This window comes from Triturus cristatus, chromosome 3_1, assembly GCF_964204655.1.
Source record: "Triturus cristatus chromosome 3_1, aTriCri1.1, whole genome shotgun sequence".
In the NCBI taxonomy this organism is placed as follows: domain Eukaryota; kingdom Metazoa; phylum Chordata; class Amphibia; order Caudata; family Salamandridae; genus Triturus; species Triturus cristatus.
Genome location: NC_140583.1, coordinates 863836608 through 863855682, shown reverse-complemented (window position 1 = coordinate 863855682; position 19075 = coordinate 863836608). Strand labels below are relative to the sequence as shown.

The 19075-nt window shown below is 40.7% G+C and overlaps 1 protein-coding gene across 4 annotated transcripts in view; it reads left to right on the top strand.

Moving 5' to 3' along the window:
• DYNC1I2 (dynein cytoplasmic 1 intermediate chain 2) overlaps positions 1-19075 on the top strand; it is a 338688-nt gene that overhangs the window by 302163 nt on the left and 17450 nt on the right. For all 4 annotated transcript variants that reach the window (XM_085645306.1, XM_085645305.1, XM_085645304.1 and 1 more), the window contains 2 exons: positions 4902-5046; positions 7904-8044. In XM_085645306.1, the coding sequence (XP_085501432.1) occupies positions 4902-5046; positions 7904-8044 (286 nt within the window). The remainder of the gene's footprint in view (positions 1-4901; positions 5047-7903; positions 8045-19075) is intronic.

Below are 19075 nucleotides of genomic sequence, written 5' to 3'. Positions count from 1 at the left end.
TCCCGGCTCGGCTGGGTCTTGAGTCCATAAATTGTCCATGGACTCGATAATTCTCGCTCCAGTGCATATTCAATTCATGGGTTCACACTCTGCGACTCTGGGCAATAGCTTGCTTAATCTCCACAATGGCCCCTCGCGGCGGGATGCCTGGCTTTCACCTTGTGGATGCCCTGCTGGGTTATCTCACAGGGGAATACCAGGACGGGTTCCCTAAGCAAGCGCTTAGAGACCGGTTGGTGATTTGCGCTATATAAATATCTGTACATTTACATTTACATTTGTCAGAGGCCCTCCATCTCTGGACATGGCTGGAACAGCATGGCATATCCCTGGTGGTTCAACCTCTGGTGATTTTCTCTGAACACCAGAGCGGACAAACTAAGCCAAAGATGCCTAGCGGATCATGAATGGTGTCTTCATCCGTAGGTGGTGCAAGGTCTCTTGCACCAGTGGGGAGAGCCTTGGTTAGATTTGTTCGCCACCGATGAGAACGCGCAATGTCAGCAGTTCTGCATGCTGGAGTTTCCACAGTGGCTCTGGCTCGAAGAAGCTTTTCATCTTGAGTGTAGCTCTGGCCTCTTTTATGACTTTTCGCCCATACCATTCTTCTGACCAGAGTTCTCAAGAAGATGAGGAACGATCTGTACCAAGTCATCGTTGTGGCTACGGATTGGGCACGGAGAGTCTGGTATCCCGAGCTGTTGAGCATGGCCATTGGTCCTCCAAAAAGGCTGCCCCTCCATGAGTATATTTTGTCGTATCAGCAGGGGAGGGTTCTCTACCCAAATCTGTCAACGCTGTGGCTTCTTGCATGGAGATTGTGTGGCGACAATTAACCACTTTCGACCTTCCACCCGAAGTCTGTAGTGTGATCTTGGCAGTCAGGCGTCCCTCTACCAAGATGAATCATGCCTGCCGTTGGGCAAAACTTGTGGCATGGTGTACAGAAAGAAGCATTGATCCCCTTTCTGCCACCCTTTCTCAGGTTCTCCTGTTCGTTCTTTCATTTGCCCTGCAGGGCTCTGCTCTGTGAATGGATACCTTTCTGCAATCTCTGCTTTTCTTTGGTTACCTGACGGTTTTCCTTTTCCAACCCCCTATTGTACATACGTTTTTGAAAGTTTGCAACATATGTTTCCTCCCACTCTTTTCGTTATACCCCAGTGGGACCTCAATCTCGTCCTCACTTTTCTTATGTGCACTCCCTTTGAGCATGTGTGCAATTATCCACTCATGTGCACTCCCTTTGAGCATGTGTGCAATTATCCACTCAGGCTCCTACCATCAAGACAGCCTTTCTCATGGCAATATCTGTCTGAAGCATCAGGGAGCTTCAGTCCTTGTCATCCAAGCCTACTTATCTTAACATCTACCCAAACAAACTGGTGCTTCGTAAAAGAGCTTCCATTCTTCCGAAAGTGGTCACTCCATTGCACGTACACCAAACCATCCCTCTGCCTTCTTTTTACGCTCGGCTTCATCACTCTAAGGAAGAGGAGCAACTTCACCATCTGGACCGAAAAAGAGCCTTGTCGTTTTACCTTGACCACACTAAAGAGTTCCGGTTGGACTACCAACTTTTCGTGGGGATATATCAGAGCAAAGAAAAGACTAGAGGTGCAGAGAAGAACAGTCTCACAGTGGATCATCCTCTGCATCAAAATCTGCTACGTATTGGGAAAGAAGCAACCCCCTGAGGGTTTGTGTGCTCGTTCTAGCAGAGTTAAAGCTGCAACCACTGTGTTAGTTCTGGTCCTGGACATCTGCCAGGCCACGTGTGATTCCCTACACACATCTACCAAACACTACTGTGTGGACAGTCGGGTCTGTAGAGATGGGCACTTTGCCCGTTCAATCGTGCATGACTTCCTTGTGTGAAATTGGTCCTGTGTGGTGGACTGTATACCCTCAGATTCCTTACCAACCCACCCATGCTCCCCTCTCTATGAACAGATTTCTAGGGACAGTGCTTTTCCCTTTTGGGGCCCTAGTTTTCCACAACAGTGGTCATTGTACTTCATTGCCCTGTGCTTTTGGCATTAAAAGTTGTGAAAAGTAACTGACGTCAGCATGCCTGGGTGATGCCTATATAGGTGTCTCTTCTGGCACAGACGAGGCAACGCTTAGCTGAACGACACCACCTGCCGGCAGGGGTTCTGCTTATGAAACATTTCCGGATCCAAACAGATGCCTGGGGATAATTCTAAAGTAAGGCATCTGCTGCTAGATGCAGGCTCTACCAGATAAGGTGTTAACGAAGATAAGTAAATTGTTTGTTTTTTCCATGGTTTCAGTGTTCTATCCATTCAAGTGGCTGAGGCGGATTCAGATTCAGAGCCAGAGATTCTGCCCTGAAAAAGTGTGAACAGGATTTGGATCAGGGGTCTCCAACCTTTTCTGTAGTGAGAGCTAGTTCTGCTCAAGGAAAGTCTTCCTGAGCTACTAGCAAATTTTAGAACTGTAAAATAGTGACTACACTATGACCACCCAAAGCAGGATTTCCAGTAGTTACCACCCAAGTATATAAAGTGCGGTTACCAGCAGAAATGCTGGGAAAAAGTTAATCAATATTAAATGCCTCCCCGTGACTTATGAAGTAACTTTCAAATCTTGACGTGCCCTGTGGCACAAAGAATATAAGCACAGCAGTATGTCTCCCCAGCTCCGCTTGTATTATCATTCCCCAGTTTCTGAAAATGCAAATTTTCTTTTCAATACCATTTTGCACTGTGGGCAAACAAACTCACGTTTCCAGAAGAAAACCCATTTTTGAAAACTAAAACTGTCTTTAAAATATCCGTTTTCAGTTTTTAGGAAATGCGCAATCCCAAAACATCAGCTTGTCCTTTTCATCATGTACTCCCATGTACAAATGCCTCATATGGACAGACTACTTTGAATTCCCAGATATTACATTCATATGCCATGGATACTCACCATAGCACCACGGATGCCTGTATTATGCCAGTAATACCCACCATTATACTAGGGCCACAGTTGTGCCAAGGCTGTTAACCATAAGGATCAGGGATGAGATCATATATCAGTCAAGACCATTAATGTCGGGAATAGGTACATATAGGCCAGTCATGCTCTTAGTATGTCAATGATGGCTGCCAGTATACCATGACTAGACCCACAATACTAAAATAGTCAAGGATGACCATTATTATGCCATTTGGCACTATTATGCCAGGAATGGACACAATTATGCCAGAAATGACACTCTTATGATAGGGGATAGCATATACATTCGGCGGTTCTTGGTACCAGGCATAGATCCAGGAAGCAATAGTGTTTATTGTGGACACACACATAAATGTTGATGAATCTCTTAATTTTCTCTGGTCTGGTTTATACCCTGTTCTCCTGAGGTCATAGGCTGATCATGCATCCAACTGACACGTTTTCACTCTGACTCCTGCATTCCCACACTTAGGTGGGTCATCATTGATTACTGCTCAGGCTACTGTTGCCATATTTCTTTGATGGTGCACTGTTGAGACTGATAAAGGAGGGACTACAACAATGGTCAATCTCCGTGTGGCTTAATTATATTGAGATTGAATACAGATGGTCATGTAGCAGGCCCTATAGGCCGGCACAGTGTATGTTTGAGTGTTAGCATTAGTTAATGCCATAAATGTGGCTGGCTGTCACTCCAAGGGTCTTGAGATGAGCAGTGGTGCCTTCTTTAATAGGAACCTACTCTTTGAATTTGATACCGGCTTTACTTCACCTCAGAGAGCTACTTTGAAGGTACCGGCAAGCTACCAGTAGCTCCCGAGCTACTCGTTGGAGACCCCTGATTTGGATATTTCAAGACTGTCTTTGAAAGATGTGCATTTCTCAAAGTAGGTCCTAGTCCGGATTCCATATTAACACCATCCACATAAAGGCATTCACAGATTTCAGCTCCATTATTCCCACATGATTAACACTAACTTTAAGATACAAATGTGTGTTTTGCATGCGTTTTCAGGTTGGAAATTGCTATACAAAAAGTTTGTGAATAACCACAAACCTCTGGGTTTGTATGTGGGCCACACAATTTGACTGTCCTTTTGCTTAAGCACCCCTTTGCTGCCTCTTAGTATATTACAGCCAAAAATCAGTACCAGTGATTTTCCACCATACACAGTTCAATCTGTAGTCCTAGATCTCTGCAGGTTCTGAATATGTGAGTAAGGATTCTGAGCGTACACCGGCCATTTACGTTTTTGGGCACCCAGAAAAGTTTGCAGATCTATCTCTATGACGTTACTTAATAGGATAAACTTAGCTACAGCTCATAAACTCTGTTTTAAAGGGCAAAGTACAACAAAAGTGAATTAGTGCCATAAATTTCAGGAAATGTTTAAAGAAGCAGGTTTCTATTTCTGTTATACTACATCGCATTCTTTTATAAAAAGGCTTCAGATCAGGTCATCTAGTAACGGATTCTTTGATCCCAGAGGGGTTGCTGTCTTTTGTCAACCTTTGTGTCGGGTCTTTGGAAGAAATTAAATATTACTTTAAGATATTTAGGTGAAGTGAATTGACAGTCTTGTAGCCAATGTACAAAGTGTTTCGTAGCATATGATGTTAAATGAACAGTATGGAGTTGGTGTCCCATATTAATAGAATAGGAAATCCACAAAGATTTATGAGGATAGGAATATTTTTATGATGTGTACATTCATGTTTTTATGATGTTAGTATGACAATTTCCTTTTAATATTTGTTTAAATTGTATTTTTACATGCTTTAGAAAAACCAGTAACAGGAAAAATAAATCACAAATACAAGCATGCCCTCCACAAAATTGTTAGGATTATTTTGGGAAGAAACCTGTGTATATTTGCAATTTAATTTTGATATATAAAAAATGGTACTTAAGTGACGTTATGTTTTGAAAACAGCAAAGCAGGAATAAGTGAGATGTTTGAAGGACACCAAGGGCCAATCACAGGTATCCATTGTCATTCGGCAGTAGGACCAGTTGACTTCTCTCATCTGTTCGTCACTTCGTCATTTGATTGGACCGTAAAGCTTTGGTCTACTAAGGTAAACACATATTTAAATATGTAATATTTTTATTTTCATGGAATATTTTCACCCAAGTGATTAGTTTAGCTAAGCAAGATCACCAAATTGCATATTATCAGCTTAGGAGTAAGGAGACGATCAGGAGAAGACCCAAGATGGTGCCAGAAGTCTTGAGTTCTCTAGGTATGAATGCAAGCGGTCCGGGCAGCCAATGCAGCTGCATCTGGATGCAGGAGATGTACACCAATTTCCTTCGAACTGGGATCACTCAGACTGCAGCTTGAAAGACATTTTTCAAGGGGGACAGTCTCGTGGAACAATGTGGGCCCTTTCACAGTGAACAGGCTGCTGCCTGTAAGGTATAGTGGAGGGTGATTGAGATTATGGGGATCTGTCTTATGAAAGACAGACATCTGAAACCAGGAAATTTGTGACATTTCGTTGCTGCACTGTAACGGAGAGCTTGGAATCTGAAAAAGCACTAAATGTGACAGGTCAGATGAAACCATCTAAGGCTATTGTGGTTCAGCAGACTACTATGAATAATAACAATCTCTGCTTTGGTAGGGCCATTTTTAGGTCGAGCCTGGGCAGCGCATGCACTGCTCTGCACAGGCTCAACCTAATGCGAGCCATACTCTATTGGAGTATGGAATAGAAGCCCACTCTCCGCCCATATTTGTCATTGGCTTGTGTCATTGTCGTTTGTAAATGCTGTCTTCTGATTAGTTAATAGACTTGTTAGTCCCTCCTTAGTATCACCTTGTCTTCATTTGTAACCTCCCATGAGTACTGGACCTTTTACTGTGTCCTAGCTCGGGAGCTTTCATTCGAATTTCGGACAAATATTTACTTCATTAAGGGACATAGCACATACTAGATGCCAGCTTCGGTAATGGCAGCCGCTTCCTAACCTACTTTGTATTTATTTAAAGTGCGCTCCGTTCCCGCTGCACGGATGCTGAAGTCTGCTTGGATGCTTTCTCCTTTGTTCCCCCTCCAAAGCAGACCCCTTCCAACTCTCTCACATGACCATCACCATTATTTCTTTATTTAATAGCTGTTCCGTGTGCTTCAGATCGCTCCTCTCCTAGGCTGACTCTTCCTCCCCCTGCTTCTCATTTAAAGGAGCATGCCTTTTAACACTCAAGCTCGCTCGTCTCCTTGGCTGCCTCCTCCTTCCCCCTGCTTATTATTGCAGGGAATGTGCCTTTTAACAACAATCGAGAAGGGCTTGAACACAGCAGCCACTCGCTCGTCTCCATGGGTTCCCCTTACAGTATGTCCAGCATAAAGGAGCAACCTAGCCTGGTGGCCTGTGACTTGCAGACAATCGGGGAGAGTCTCTTCTTTCACATACACTTAAACACTCCTAGATCGTTACGGTTTGCCAATGCTTGTTTTTATTTGATCCCTATATTTCACCTTTTCTCTCCATGTTGCAGAAATTAAAGCATATATCTTTCCTTAAAACTGCCCTTCGCTTACTTAATTAACAAAAGTACTTAATAACTTTTCTGGTAGGCAGCATGCCAGAGGTGACAGGGGTTCCAATGCCTACTGACCTTTCAAGAACATCATCTTGTCAGGACATCTTCCAAATGTTTAACAAACATTTGCAATGCAATAGGTCTTGCATTTGCGAAAGTTTAAGCTATTAGTATTGTAAATGACAATGCATTTTATTTATGTTTTAAAGTCCAAAACATAAATGAAAGGCATTGTCATTTACAAAGCCAATAGCTCAGACTTGTGTAAATAGCGAGACCTATTGCATTGCAAATGCTTGTTAAGTTATACAGCAGAGACCCAGGTTTGTATATGACGATGGCAGAATATAGGGCAATGGGAATTATTGACCATAAATCTTTTCAAATAGAGCAATTTGTAATAATTATATTGATGGATGTTGATGTCCTAGTTGACAAGGCTGAACCCTGTTATTTCCATGTAAAGATTAAAATAATGAAGGTTCAAGCACAAAGTGCTCCAAACATCAAACAAAAAAATGAGTGATCAGTTGGGTCAAGGAGGGGTGGGTAAACCCTCCAAAGTCAAGGAGTTAAAAATCATGCCAAGACTACATCCGCAAAGGCCTACAACCTCTGTCTTTTGTCATAGTAAATAACTTGTCTACTGTATAACTTGTCACCACTGGTGCACTTTTTTTGTGCATTCTGCAATGAAGCTGAGGCATTGGGGTGAAATATTGTCCGCCTCTTTAACACCTTGTGTTGTCAGTAAATCTGTGTTTTCAACACTTGAAACCATACTTTTTCAAATTATGTCTTAATGCTTTTTCTTTCATGAGATGGCTTTCACCATTCAGTTGCGCAGTAAATGTGAATTGTTGTCAGATTTAAGGAGACAGAATTTGTAGTATTTGGAGAAACTGAAAAAACACTTTTCCCTTTAATTGGTATCTATTTAAAAAGATGTAATTTTGTTGAATTTACAATTGGGACAAAATTGTAAAGATCGCAATTTTGTTTTATATGGCTAATTGTAACTATCAAACTATGTTTGAACTAGCACTTTAGAAAGTTCGGGAAAACATGGTTTGTTAATCACAACAGTAATTATTCATCCTCACAAGATGGTCATTGTTAGTCATGAATAGGACTGACTCTGTGCAGTGACTTATGAGTAGAAACGAAAAATAAGTATGACAATATCTTTGTACGTGCAGTCCTTGTAAAGTATACTTGTAAAAATAGAACACCCCAGCACCGAAGAAAGACATGTAAGAAGCTGCATGTTAATTAAAGTTCTTATTCATTTAATGTGGGTTATTCGAGCTACTCACTGTCAGCAGCAGTGCATCCTGTTTGTTTAGTGTAGTATGACTTACATTTGATTTATTTTTCTCTTCCAGAACAATAAACCTTTGTACTCATTTGAGGACAATGCTGACTATGTGTATGATGTCATGTGGTCTCCAACCCACCCTGCCCTGTTTGCCTGTGTTGATGGAGTGGGAAGACTTGATTTGTGGAATCTTAACAACGACACTGAGGTGAGACATAGTAACGCTGGATGTTCCAAACTCTGACAAGTAGAATTATAGGGGAATGTTCCTCAGAGAAACATCCATTCAGTCAAATTGGCAGCATTTACTTTATGTATAAATGTCATTCAGACCTGTCAGTTCACCTTATAGACTGCTTTTCAGAACCCAGCATATCTGACTTTGTACATTTTTCCGCTTAAACGTGTCTGCATTCTGGTCTGTACCAGTGCTTTTCAATGATGTGTTGTGCCACACAATCTATGCACTGTAGGTATTATAACCCTGTCATTCAAATTTGAATCTGAATCGATCATTAAATCAGTCTGTATGTTTTGATTCATATGTAATAGCTGGTTTCATCTGAATGTCTTCTTCGTTGGTCAGTTGTATAGTAGGAGCCATTTTTGCAGCTCACATTAATTTCTTGTCAAAACCAGATATACAGTGAAGTTAGATTTTGAATATGTGAAGTCTCAGCTCAACCGAACATGGGTTGAGTAGGCACAGAGTGGAAGTTAGTTTCAGAAGCTCTTGTTTGCAGAATCGAGCTCTCTTGTTCAAACTCTATGAAAAATTAAGATAAAAATATTGGAAAATATGTATGTGGGCTTTTACAGAGTGGAAGTTAGTTTCAGAAGCTCTTGTTTGCAGAATCGAGCTCTTTTGTTCAAACTCTATGAAAAATTAAGATAAAAATATTGGAAAATATGTATGTGGGCTTTTCATATGTGATACTTTTTTTTACCTATTTGCAAATATGCTAGCATCAGGAAGAAAAGCTCAGAGCACCATAAAAACATTATTGAGGCTGTTGTATCTAAAGATTCGGATCAGTATACAAGCCCCTTCCATAACACCTCTTGGTTAGTCATTTGAGATGATATCTACTCTCATTGTTTTTTGTTATTCCTCCCTATGATTTGTGGAACATTTTAAACTTATTTGTTTAACCCCTTGTGTGCCCATGACGAGCTGGACTCGTCATGGGCCGCGGTTGCGCTGTGCCCATGACGAGTCCAGCTCGTCATGAACCCCGCCCGCTAATGCAACGGCCGGCACAGGGCGGGGAAAGGGCGTGGCACACAAGGGGATAAAGACAAAGATGCTCCCACGGATCTGTTGATTCAGCAACACCAGTGATTTTGCACTTAAATGTGATTTTGCTCTCAATGAAGATACCACAATGTTGTTTGCTTTACACGAAGGTGAATTTGCACTTGAAAGTCATTTTACACATGGAAGCCAGGTTTAAAACACAGTTTTAGAACCAGGTCTATTTACAGAATGTAAAAATCAGTGTTTGTTGCGGGCCCAATCACTCAATGCACCAACTAGAAGTATAGAAACAGAAGGCTACTAAACTTAACTGTTGAAAGCCTCCCTGCACACTGCTGCATGTCTGGTTTCAAGAGCAGATCGGTTGAGCGTGTAACTCCTAGCTTGACTTCCCTAAGTTGGCTACCCTTTGATGGGAGAGCATGTTAATTGTTGCCTGCCTAGTTCACAAAATCATCCACATTGACCAAATGCTCCGCCTTGCAAAAACTGAATCTCTGTGCTGGCTTTCGGAAGCTTTGGAGTACTGACCCCTTAGTAGAAATCCCAGCCTTCCAGAAAAAACCTACCGTACATCATTTTCAGCATGTGTGCATAGAATTTGGACCTTGATCCCCCTGAAATTCAGACCTTAACTTCTCTACCTGTCATCAAAATAGTCTTTCTCATTTAATGAATTCTTCCCAAACTCCTCTTCCATCTAGTTCGGTTGATTGTTCAGAATCATATTGAACGCCTTCTGAAAATAACTGTAATTATAGTATATTCATTTATTTGACTGAAGTTGTGGGGCTCAAATAATTCTTTTTGCTTTGAGGTATATGGTGCTGCAGTTAGATGATTGTCCCTATCGAGAAAGTGATTGGTAGGGTGATCTTTTCCCTCTACATCCTAGCTGCCTAAATTTGAACTGCTTCTATATAGTCTATTTATGACTATATGACTTTATCCTACTAATGTGAATCTATAGTGCTGCTCTTTAATACCTACCTGAATATCTTTGCAGAGTGCGCTGTAAATTGCTCTCATGTCTTATTAACTGTTGTATTACTAGCTTATTAACTTTATCTTGAACTTTCTACCATTCAATTACCCTCCTTTTTGTATTAAAATAAATAATAATAATAATATTTCATCCATTGCCACAATTGCAGAGGCCAAAATACATTATAGAGATTTAGTCTGTCTCACCAGCAAAGGTGGTCAACTTTTTTTCAGTTCCACTATGGGGATCTCTAGAAACCTAAAAGTAATTACTCTGTTGCAACATTTCTTTGTCATTGGTTCTGCAGGATAATTGATCTGATTACCAACTTGTTAGCTATACCCCATATACTTTGTGAGCTCTATGTTGTTTTAAACAACATGCCACTACAAGATAGGTCTGACCCTGAGAGTCCATTACAGATACAGACTTGTGAATGCTGCAAGACCGTTTCCCAATATAATCCAATATTGAATCATTCATAGATTCACATGCTTGAATAATTCCCTGTCGTCGAAGTGGGAGTCAAAGCAGTATGTAGCTGTCAGATAGGCTATAATGGCACTAGAAGTTTAGTTTAATAGCCTATCTATGTCCTTTTTGGGGACAAAACTTGAACCATGACCAATCAGGTGACAACACCCTCTCTAGTACCTTCCCAACAGAGACTGTTTTCCTCAGATTTTCTACCCCACATCGTGAAAGGAAGTCTCCCTGGCTCTGCTCAGTTTTTTTTCTTTCCTTCAGCTGTTTCAAAGTTCAGCTTGTCTGATTCTTCTAAAAAAGGACTCTTTAGATCCTGCAAATCTTGTGAGAAGAAGAAATTGCATGTGGGTGAGCAGCGTAAAGAATGCCTCTATTGCCTTCATCCTCATCATTCTGTGAAAAGACCAGAATCTTGTTTGAGAGTGGTATGGTCATGCTGTTACAGTTGACACATGCAATAGATTAATAATTCAACAATATTTTCAAATCTGCAGGGGCTCTTCAAAGCAAGCTAATATAGTGCCAAAGCCACACAACATTTTTGTGACAAATTCAGGGTTTATAAAGCTCCAGTGAAGGTGTCTGTCTGTAGCAAAAGGTTGAATGTGTGGCCGTATGATTTTAATGTTACTTGGGCATAGGCTAGTTTAAGTGGATTGTTAAAGGGTTATGATCTCTAAATGCACTAGGAGACCATTCGTCACTAAAATATGATCAGTAATACTGCTATAATCGACTGCTATTAAGACATGGTTTTGACATTATATAAGTGCCAATATGAAAGTAGCTTAATCAATTTTCATTTTATTCTGTTTGTTCCAGTAACAAATGAGCAGGTACCAGACTGAGTTGAGAGAATGACCTGTTATATCAAATGTGATTATTTAGTATTGAAATCACCAGCCAGCACAATTGACACATTTCTACTCCCAAAATAAATGTACATCGATCACATTTTCTTGTAATAAAGTGCCAAACTTGACCAAATTAACTGTTTGAATTTGGGAAGTAGTAATTATAAAAATGTATTAACAGTCGGCTATTCTTATTTCTAAAAGTTACATTCAAAATTGTATATGAGTAGAACATGCGGCAACCTCACTTAGTGCAGTTTATGTCAAGAGCCGCCTGAATTACGGAATAGCATAGATACTTAACCATCCAAAAAGAACAGTTCAGTGACCAATGTCATTTGGTGAGGCTCAATAAATGTAGGAAAATCATTGTAAAACACTTTTGAGCGAAGGCCTGGGATGTCCCAAAATAGCTTAATATTGTGGCCATGATCCAAAGAATCCACACGTTCCATGGATTGATTGGAATAAATAGAATTTATAAGAGAGCTATGAAATCCTGCCTCAGAAGTGGCAACCTTTCAGTCATTGTCCTCAAGACTCAACAACAGGAAGAACTGATTCATTGATGGGGTCCTGGTGGGTTGAATGACATTAAGAAATGTCTCTTCTAATCTGATGCTTTCCTATATACTGGCTATTTAATATTGGCTGCATGCTTTATAGGTCTTTGCAATTTTCCCAGCAGAATTTGATTTATTACACTGTGATTATTTGGCATAATAGCAAAGTGATTAAGCAGGTGTCAAGTTAACTAGGGATATCTGAGAGTACTAACCACACAGTCTTCACTTTCCATTTTCCTAAATTCACAGTCCAGCACACTATTCTTACCATCCTTGTGTCCTGATGCGTGATTATTTTGCCCAGGACAGTTTTTCATGAAAATTGAACTCATGGACCACTTTAATTTGCTGCTCAAAGCTTCAGCTTTGTGTTCTAGGATAAAGGTAGAACATTTTCTAACACCATAACCAACAGGCTGGCCAGTAGAGGTAAATGTAATGTACAGGATCCATCCTTGCCCTTAGTGAAGCTCCAGGCACATGCTTACTGCAATACTGGGGAAAACATTATTATCACAAAGTTCAGCTTTTTTTGTTTAGGAGGAATCAGTCTATTTGAATCATTAGGCTGTTATATCGTTGAAATAGAAGGGAGTTATAGAAGGAATCTGGGTTGGATGTCATGGCGTTAATAGAAAACGAAGTATGAGTAGCTATATTTGTCATAAGGGAAGTCATTCATTCATAAGAACTTTATTTCGGCACATTTGGCCATAAAAGCACAGTTTAAAATAGTAATTTAAAATTGAATAAAATACAAATGGTTAAAAAGGAGAATAAAAGGATCTACATTCCACGCTCTGGAGCAGCATTTGCAAGCATCAGCCATCTTGAAAGACAGGATATTAAGTGCTTGTGCAATGTGCATTTAGAGGCTATTTCCAAGCAATATTTGGCTCCTTTTTGTGTTACAATTTTAAAGTTGTGCTACACATAGAGATGGTGACTAAGAAAACAGAATAGCAATACATTTACTCAGCCAGCATATTTGCCTCCAATTATCAACACGGTGTTAAGGTAAAAACACAAACATTAGGGGGCAATGATCTATATACATTCAGTGTCAGGAAATGTTGGTCATTAAGAATAATTCTGTTATCTCCACAGCAACCAAATAAATACAGTATGTGTGAAAATCATCAATTAAAATATATCATAGACAATTGTCATTCCTATTTTCAGACTTATTTAAGATGGCTCTGCGTGTGCACCACATGGTAAATAAAAAGCGTGAAATTGAAAAAACAATGGGCATGCGCGTGTAAGATTTTAGACTCCTATACACGTCGCGACAATGTCTAGACCCCAAATTCCTACAAAGTTGAAGTAGCCATTGTGACCTTGCCTTCCTGTACCCCTGACAGAAAAAGATCACATGGAGATCAGTCTCATTTCTGTTGAATCACGCAGGGCATTCTATGTTTGTGTAGCCCCCCCCCCCCCCCCCCCCCCACTTTTTTGTGAATGAACGCAGTGGAAGGACTCCATATCTAAATTGCAGATAAAGCTTCTTAGCCAAGAGCGGCTGTATGTCGTCCAACACTGGTTCTAAGCTATATATACTTTTTATTTCCAGAAACTCAGCAGTCAGTCGCCCCACTGAGGGTCTCCTTTCCAACTGGGTGAGTTTATGGTCTCTAACTCTCTACCAAGGCTTTTCTGGAAGTCATTTTGGAGATTTCTTCTGTATTATGCTACAGACTGCCCCAACCCAGGTCCTCACATGTTTTCTTGACCTAAAACAGCCAAGGTAACTTCCCTGCACCTCGCAGCCCCATGACATCAGTCAGTTCTTCTCTATGAGGGGCTAGTTCAGGGGTGGACCACAGGCACCGCCAGTATAATATAGGTCTAAGAGCAGCTTCTTTCTCAGTGGGTCTGATCCCTAGATCCATACGTAGAGGTGTTAGTGGTGTGCTAGGTGCCAATCCCATAAGTTGTCTGGCTAATAAATTCTCAGTACGGGCTAACTGGCCAGATGAACAGTGCCCCCATAGTTCTGCTTCATAAGGTACAGCCGTCCTGCCCTGAGCCTTGTAAATTTCCACCACAGGACTCACTAGTTTTTCAGAGCAAGTCCTATATAGTTTTAAAATACCCCCGTAGTCTGGGATAGTTTTAAGCCAATTTTACTGATTTGGGCTCCCCAATCCATTCTCTCTGTCAATGTGATCCCCAGGTACTCAAATATGGATACCCTCTCTAGGGGACTTCCATCCAGACAAGGGTTTGGGCGAGTGGTGTTACCTACGTTAAAAGCCATTTACTTTGTTTTTTGTAGGTTAATTTCCAGTCCCCGTTGTTTGCCGAAGGCGCTAAAGTTTTTCAGGGTCCTCTGGATTCCCATGGGGGATTTAGCAAGCAAGAGAGTATCATCTGCAAACATGAGGGCAGGTATTGTTCGTTTCGCCAGCCTGGGAGCATCGATGTTCACCCCGGCATTCAATGATTCTATTAAGCCATTAATGAAAAGGCAAAAGAGAGTTGGGGCCAGGACACAGCCTTGCCGGACCCCTCTCTCGACGGGCAGGAGGGGGGATGAAAGTTTGCCACTTTTGCCAAATCTAATTCGAGCACAATTGCCTTCATGTGAACCTTTTACCTGGTGTCAAAGATACTCTGGGACTCCCATGTCTAATAGCGTTGCCCAGAGTTTGACCCTTGGTACTAGGTCGAAGGCAGATTTAAGGTCTACAAATATACGGTAGAGGCTGCCACCCTCTATACTAACAGTTTTCCAGTAGATCATCTGTAGCCTTAGGATCTGGTCAGTTGTTGATATCCTTGCTCAAAACCCAGCTTGGAGGGGGGTAAGGATGTTATGTTCCTCCATCCAATTCTGGAAACGCCCCACTTGCAAACATTTTATGGCTTACAAAGTCACTTGGGGCCTCATATATTGTTCTCTGTGTTCCAGTTTTTCCAGAATTTTATCTGGTGTTGGTTGAAGGATATGGTATACTTTTTCTGGAACATTCTATAACACTGACAGCAAAATCTGGCGTTCACAGACCACTGGCGAATCACAAAACTGGAAGTTCCCAATTGTCAGACCATTCGCAATGTGTTTTTGCTGTGGTTATAAAATGTACCCTTTTGGGAGCTTATAGACTACTGATCTCTCTATCCATCACTGCTTTATCTGTCAGCACAGGAGGCGATTGGGAGAATTTGGTGGATCCAAGAAAGTAAGTGGATGATGCTCGGAACCTTAATATTAGGCTATTGCTCAAGATCTTCATTTTAAAAACATTAACTCAACAAAATGACTGTTCCAGTTGTACTTACATGTATGGACACTCAGTTTCTATAGTTGGTGCAACACGTCAGCTGGTTTGTTATAATATATATACTGCCAGATCACCTTTTGCCCTGCCTTCTATTGCCAAATGTACTACTATGACTGACTGGTCCTGAAAACAAAGGATGGACAGCAACTCCTCTGGCCAGGTTTCCCCGAAGCAAAAGACACACAGGTTCCCTCAACAGGAATTTCATGTTGTTTGACTGAGTGCCATAAATTGTCTTGTCTCCATTGTTTTCTGTTGGAGCGCTGAAGATCTTAATAGGATGGTCCACAGAGCTGAGGCACTCCTGCTCAGGTCAGGATTTCTTCCTTCAGAAGTGTTCTGACCTTTGGTACTAAAGCAGGATGTACCATGTGCCAGGGCCTAATGTATTCCATTGCAGCCGGCACCACTCACAACTCCTGCCACTGCTGCCAAATGGTAGTGCCAGCATAACCCACTGACCTTCTTATGTAAACAAGTGTGACATTATGGAATATTGCAGTCAACCCGTGCTGTGAGGATGGCCTGAAATTGTGAGTTTTATCATTTTTCAATACATTACATTGCTAAACTCTTGTGTTATGTTAATAAGTGCTGGTGCCGAGCACTGGCAAACTCCGCCACAAATTGATGCTGCTTTTAAAAATGTAATTGCTCTTTCTGTTATACCGTCATACCAACAGGGAAAACGATGGACTCCCCACATTCGTCTTTGCTTTTATTACCTGCTTCAAGATATCTAAAGGGATTTTCTTTCTGTTTGTATGCCCCATGGGGCAAAATTGCCCTCTTGCCAAAGATGCTGGTGGCAAAATCCGAGGTCTTCAGTGTAACCTAGGTGACTTGTTTTATGGGTCCAACACCCAGTTTCAAGCACTGGAATATCTTTTGAACAGAGGCTTTAAAACTGGGGATAAAGTGGTAGCACACTTTCAGATGTCACAGTGGGTTGCAATGGGACAAAAAGTTTCACCATTAACTTAGCTGATCAGATGAATTGCATTTGACTGGTTGATTGTGTTTTGGATAGAAGATCTACCTCCTCCTTTCATACCGATTCCTGCTTGTGCAATAATTGGTAATGTTAGTAAATGAAGAGCAAAGGCAGCTGCTAGGGGATTTAAAGTGCATACCATTTTCTTCGGCCTAAATACACCTTTTAAGCTATGATAATATAACGATGCACACCCTTTACACATAATGTGACATCTTACTGCTGCAATTTTATACAATCGCTATTGCTCTGTGCTGAGTGATTGTGCACCTAAATGTGATATCACATTGCTGATGACTTTGCAGCATTAGTGATTCTTCATCTAAATGTATACCTGCTTTTAAAAGTGATTTTTTTTCTAAAGGTGTGTACACCTAAAATTATCGCTGCTAGATTTTGCTTTTATATATGTGTTTGCTCTTAAGTGTTTCTACACCCGTAATTATGCACAAAAGGTAACTTATTTCGCCGATACTTTTTTTGCATCTAAATGTAATTTGTGCTATCACAAGTGTTTTAACACTCTAGTAGATGTTTTGCTCCTCAATGTGTTTTGTGCTCATAAACGTTGTTCCACACTTCTATTGATGTTGAAGCAAAGATGAATTTGCCCCTGGCATAGTTTATACCAAAGTTGATTTGGCGTCTAAAAGTGATTCATTTGTTCACATAAATGTTATTTGTGTTCCTAATTATTATCACAATTTTGGTGATATTCCACCAAACGTACTTTTGCACCTATTTTTAGCGCAGGGTTAGGTGGTATAGTTTATAGGATATAGGCGCCAAAAGGTGGTTTCACTAAATATTTACACGGTGAGTTTCTGAGTAGTGACGGTGCTGTGGGGTTAGGGAGAACCACCTGCCTCCCCAGGTTTTTGTGGCAAAAGCGACAAGATACAATGATTGTAGAAACCCTTTAGCACCTAAATGTGTTTTTGTTCCTAACTGTGTTTTGAATTCCTAAAAGGTTTTCCACATTCCTGTTTATGATCTACCAAAGAGGATGTTGCACCTTAATGTGGTTTTAGAGTTGCATGTAATGCCACAATGCTGTTTACTGTGTGTCAATGGTGATTTTTGTCCCGGAACATATTCCATATTTATGCTAATGTTATACCAAGGATTATTGTGCACCCTAGTTTGCCGTCAAATTGTCTTTGTGTACTCAGTAATTTAGTACCAAATGTGATAGGAATCTCCTCCTTACCCAGGGAATCAGTGTGCCAAAATGTGATTTTTCATTCTAATGTGTTTTTTGCACCTGGACGGGTCTCCATGCTCCTGTTGATGGTGCACCTAAATGTGATTTATCACCTAAATGTGTTCTTCACCTATGAATATTTCCACAGCCACCTGACTTTGCCCCAAGGTTGATTTTGCACTTAATTATGACTTTACAATATTATGGGTTTTGCAGCTAAATTGCAGATGTTGCACCATGAGTGATTTGGAACCGTGCGGTTTTGTTTAGTAATGTATTTTGCCTCTTAAATGTTATTTATGGTAAAAAGAAAAGTATTTCCACGCTCCCAAGGATAATAATGCACCTAAATGTGATTTTTCTCCTAATTTGGATACCACAATCGAGCTTGATATGCACCGTGGATGATTTTGTACCTTTAAGTGATTTGTGCTTGTAAAGGTTTTCCACAGTCATGGTGGTGATCTTACACCAGGGGTGATTTTGTATTTCAGTGTATTTTCAACCAATTGAAATGACACACCAATGCACACCCTTTGCACCTACTATGACAAAGTGCTACTGCATTTTAACTTTGTACTGTGTGAAACCCGGCAGCTGCATATAATGGCTGTCATAATGCTTATTTTATCTAATACTATATATCTTTGATGTTTTTCACAAGATCTTACAGTGAACGCCAAGCCAAAAACAAAGAGAGCCTCCTTATCAGATCAGACTCCAGGGAACATGTAACAATACATCCGAGATCCTATTCCCCACTGATCCATCCAGAACTAACCTCAAATGCAATAAATACTGAGCTTTGATTTCTAACACAGAAACCTTTTATTATTTCAGGCTAAACTCCATAGAGATATAAAAATATAAAGAATGACCTACTCTTTTAAGGATACGCATGCTCTCCCGGACTGTTGCACTATAGTTTTTCTTCTGAAACTCAAAGTGTACAAGAATTGTTTATGGGTAGAAAGGTACTCTCTAAGGTTACCATAAACAGAAATGGGAGGTACGCATTACCATGTATGAAAATGGTAAGGTTATGATACAATCCCCCAACATAAATCTCTAGATCTCCACTGCTTTGTTTGATACCCTGAAGACCCTAAGAGGGCTTTACCATAGCAAGGAACATTACCACTAATCCCATACCTACTATTTCTGCTGACTAAAACACCACTAACTTAACCTTCTCCATTCCTTCCATCTACCCATTATGCCAACATAAACCAAGGTATTTGGGACAATAACCTAGGACAAAGATACTCGAAAAGCTACACAGACTGAAATATGGCAAAGAAACAAACACACAGCCCTCCTGATATCCACCACCACCCAATACCACCTCCTTCTATCAACCAACCTCCTGCTCCAGTTCAGTCACACCAAAGCAACAACATAAATACTGACTATCCTTAGAAGGACTTACACGTGTATGTGCCACTCACTTCATAACTAATTGCAAACACTTATTACTCCACTCTAAAATGAACTGCTCGAATATCAACTTAAAGCTGATTGCATGCATGACTAGGCACAGTTTGCATACTCCACGGTCCGTCTCTCTTGCTTGACGAAATAAAATGTAGGACACAAAAGTAG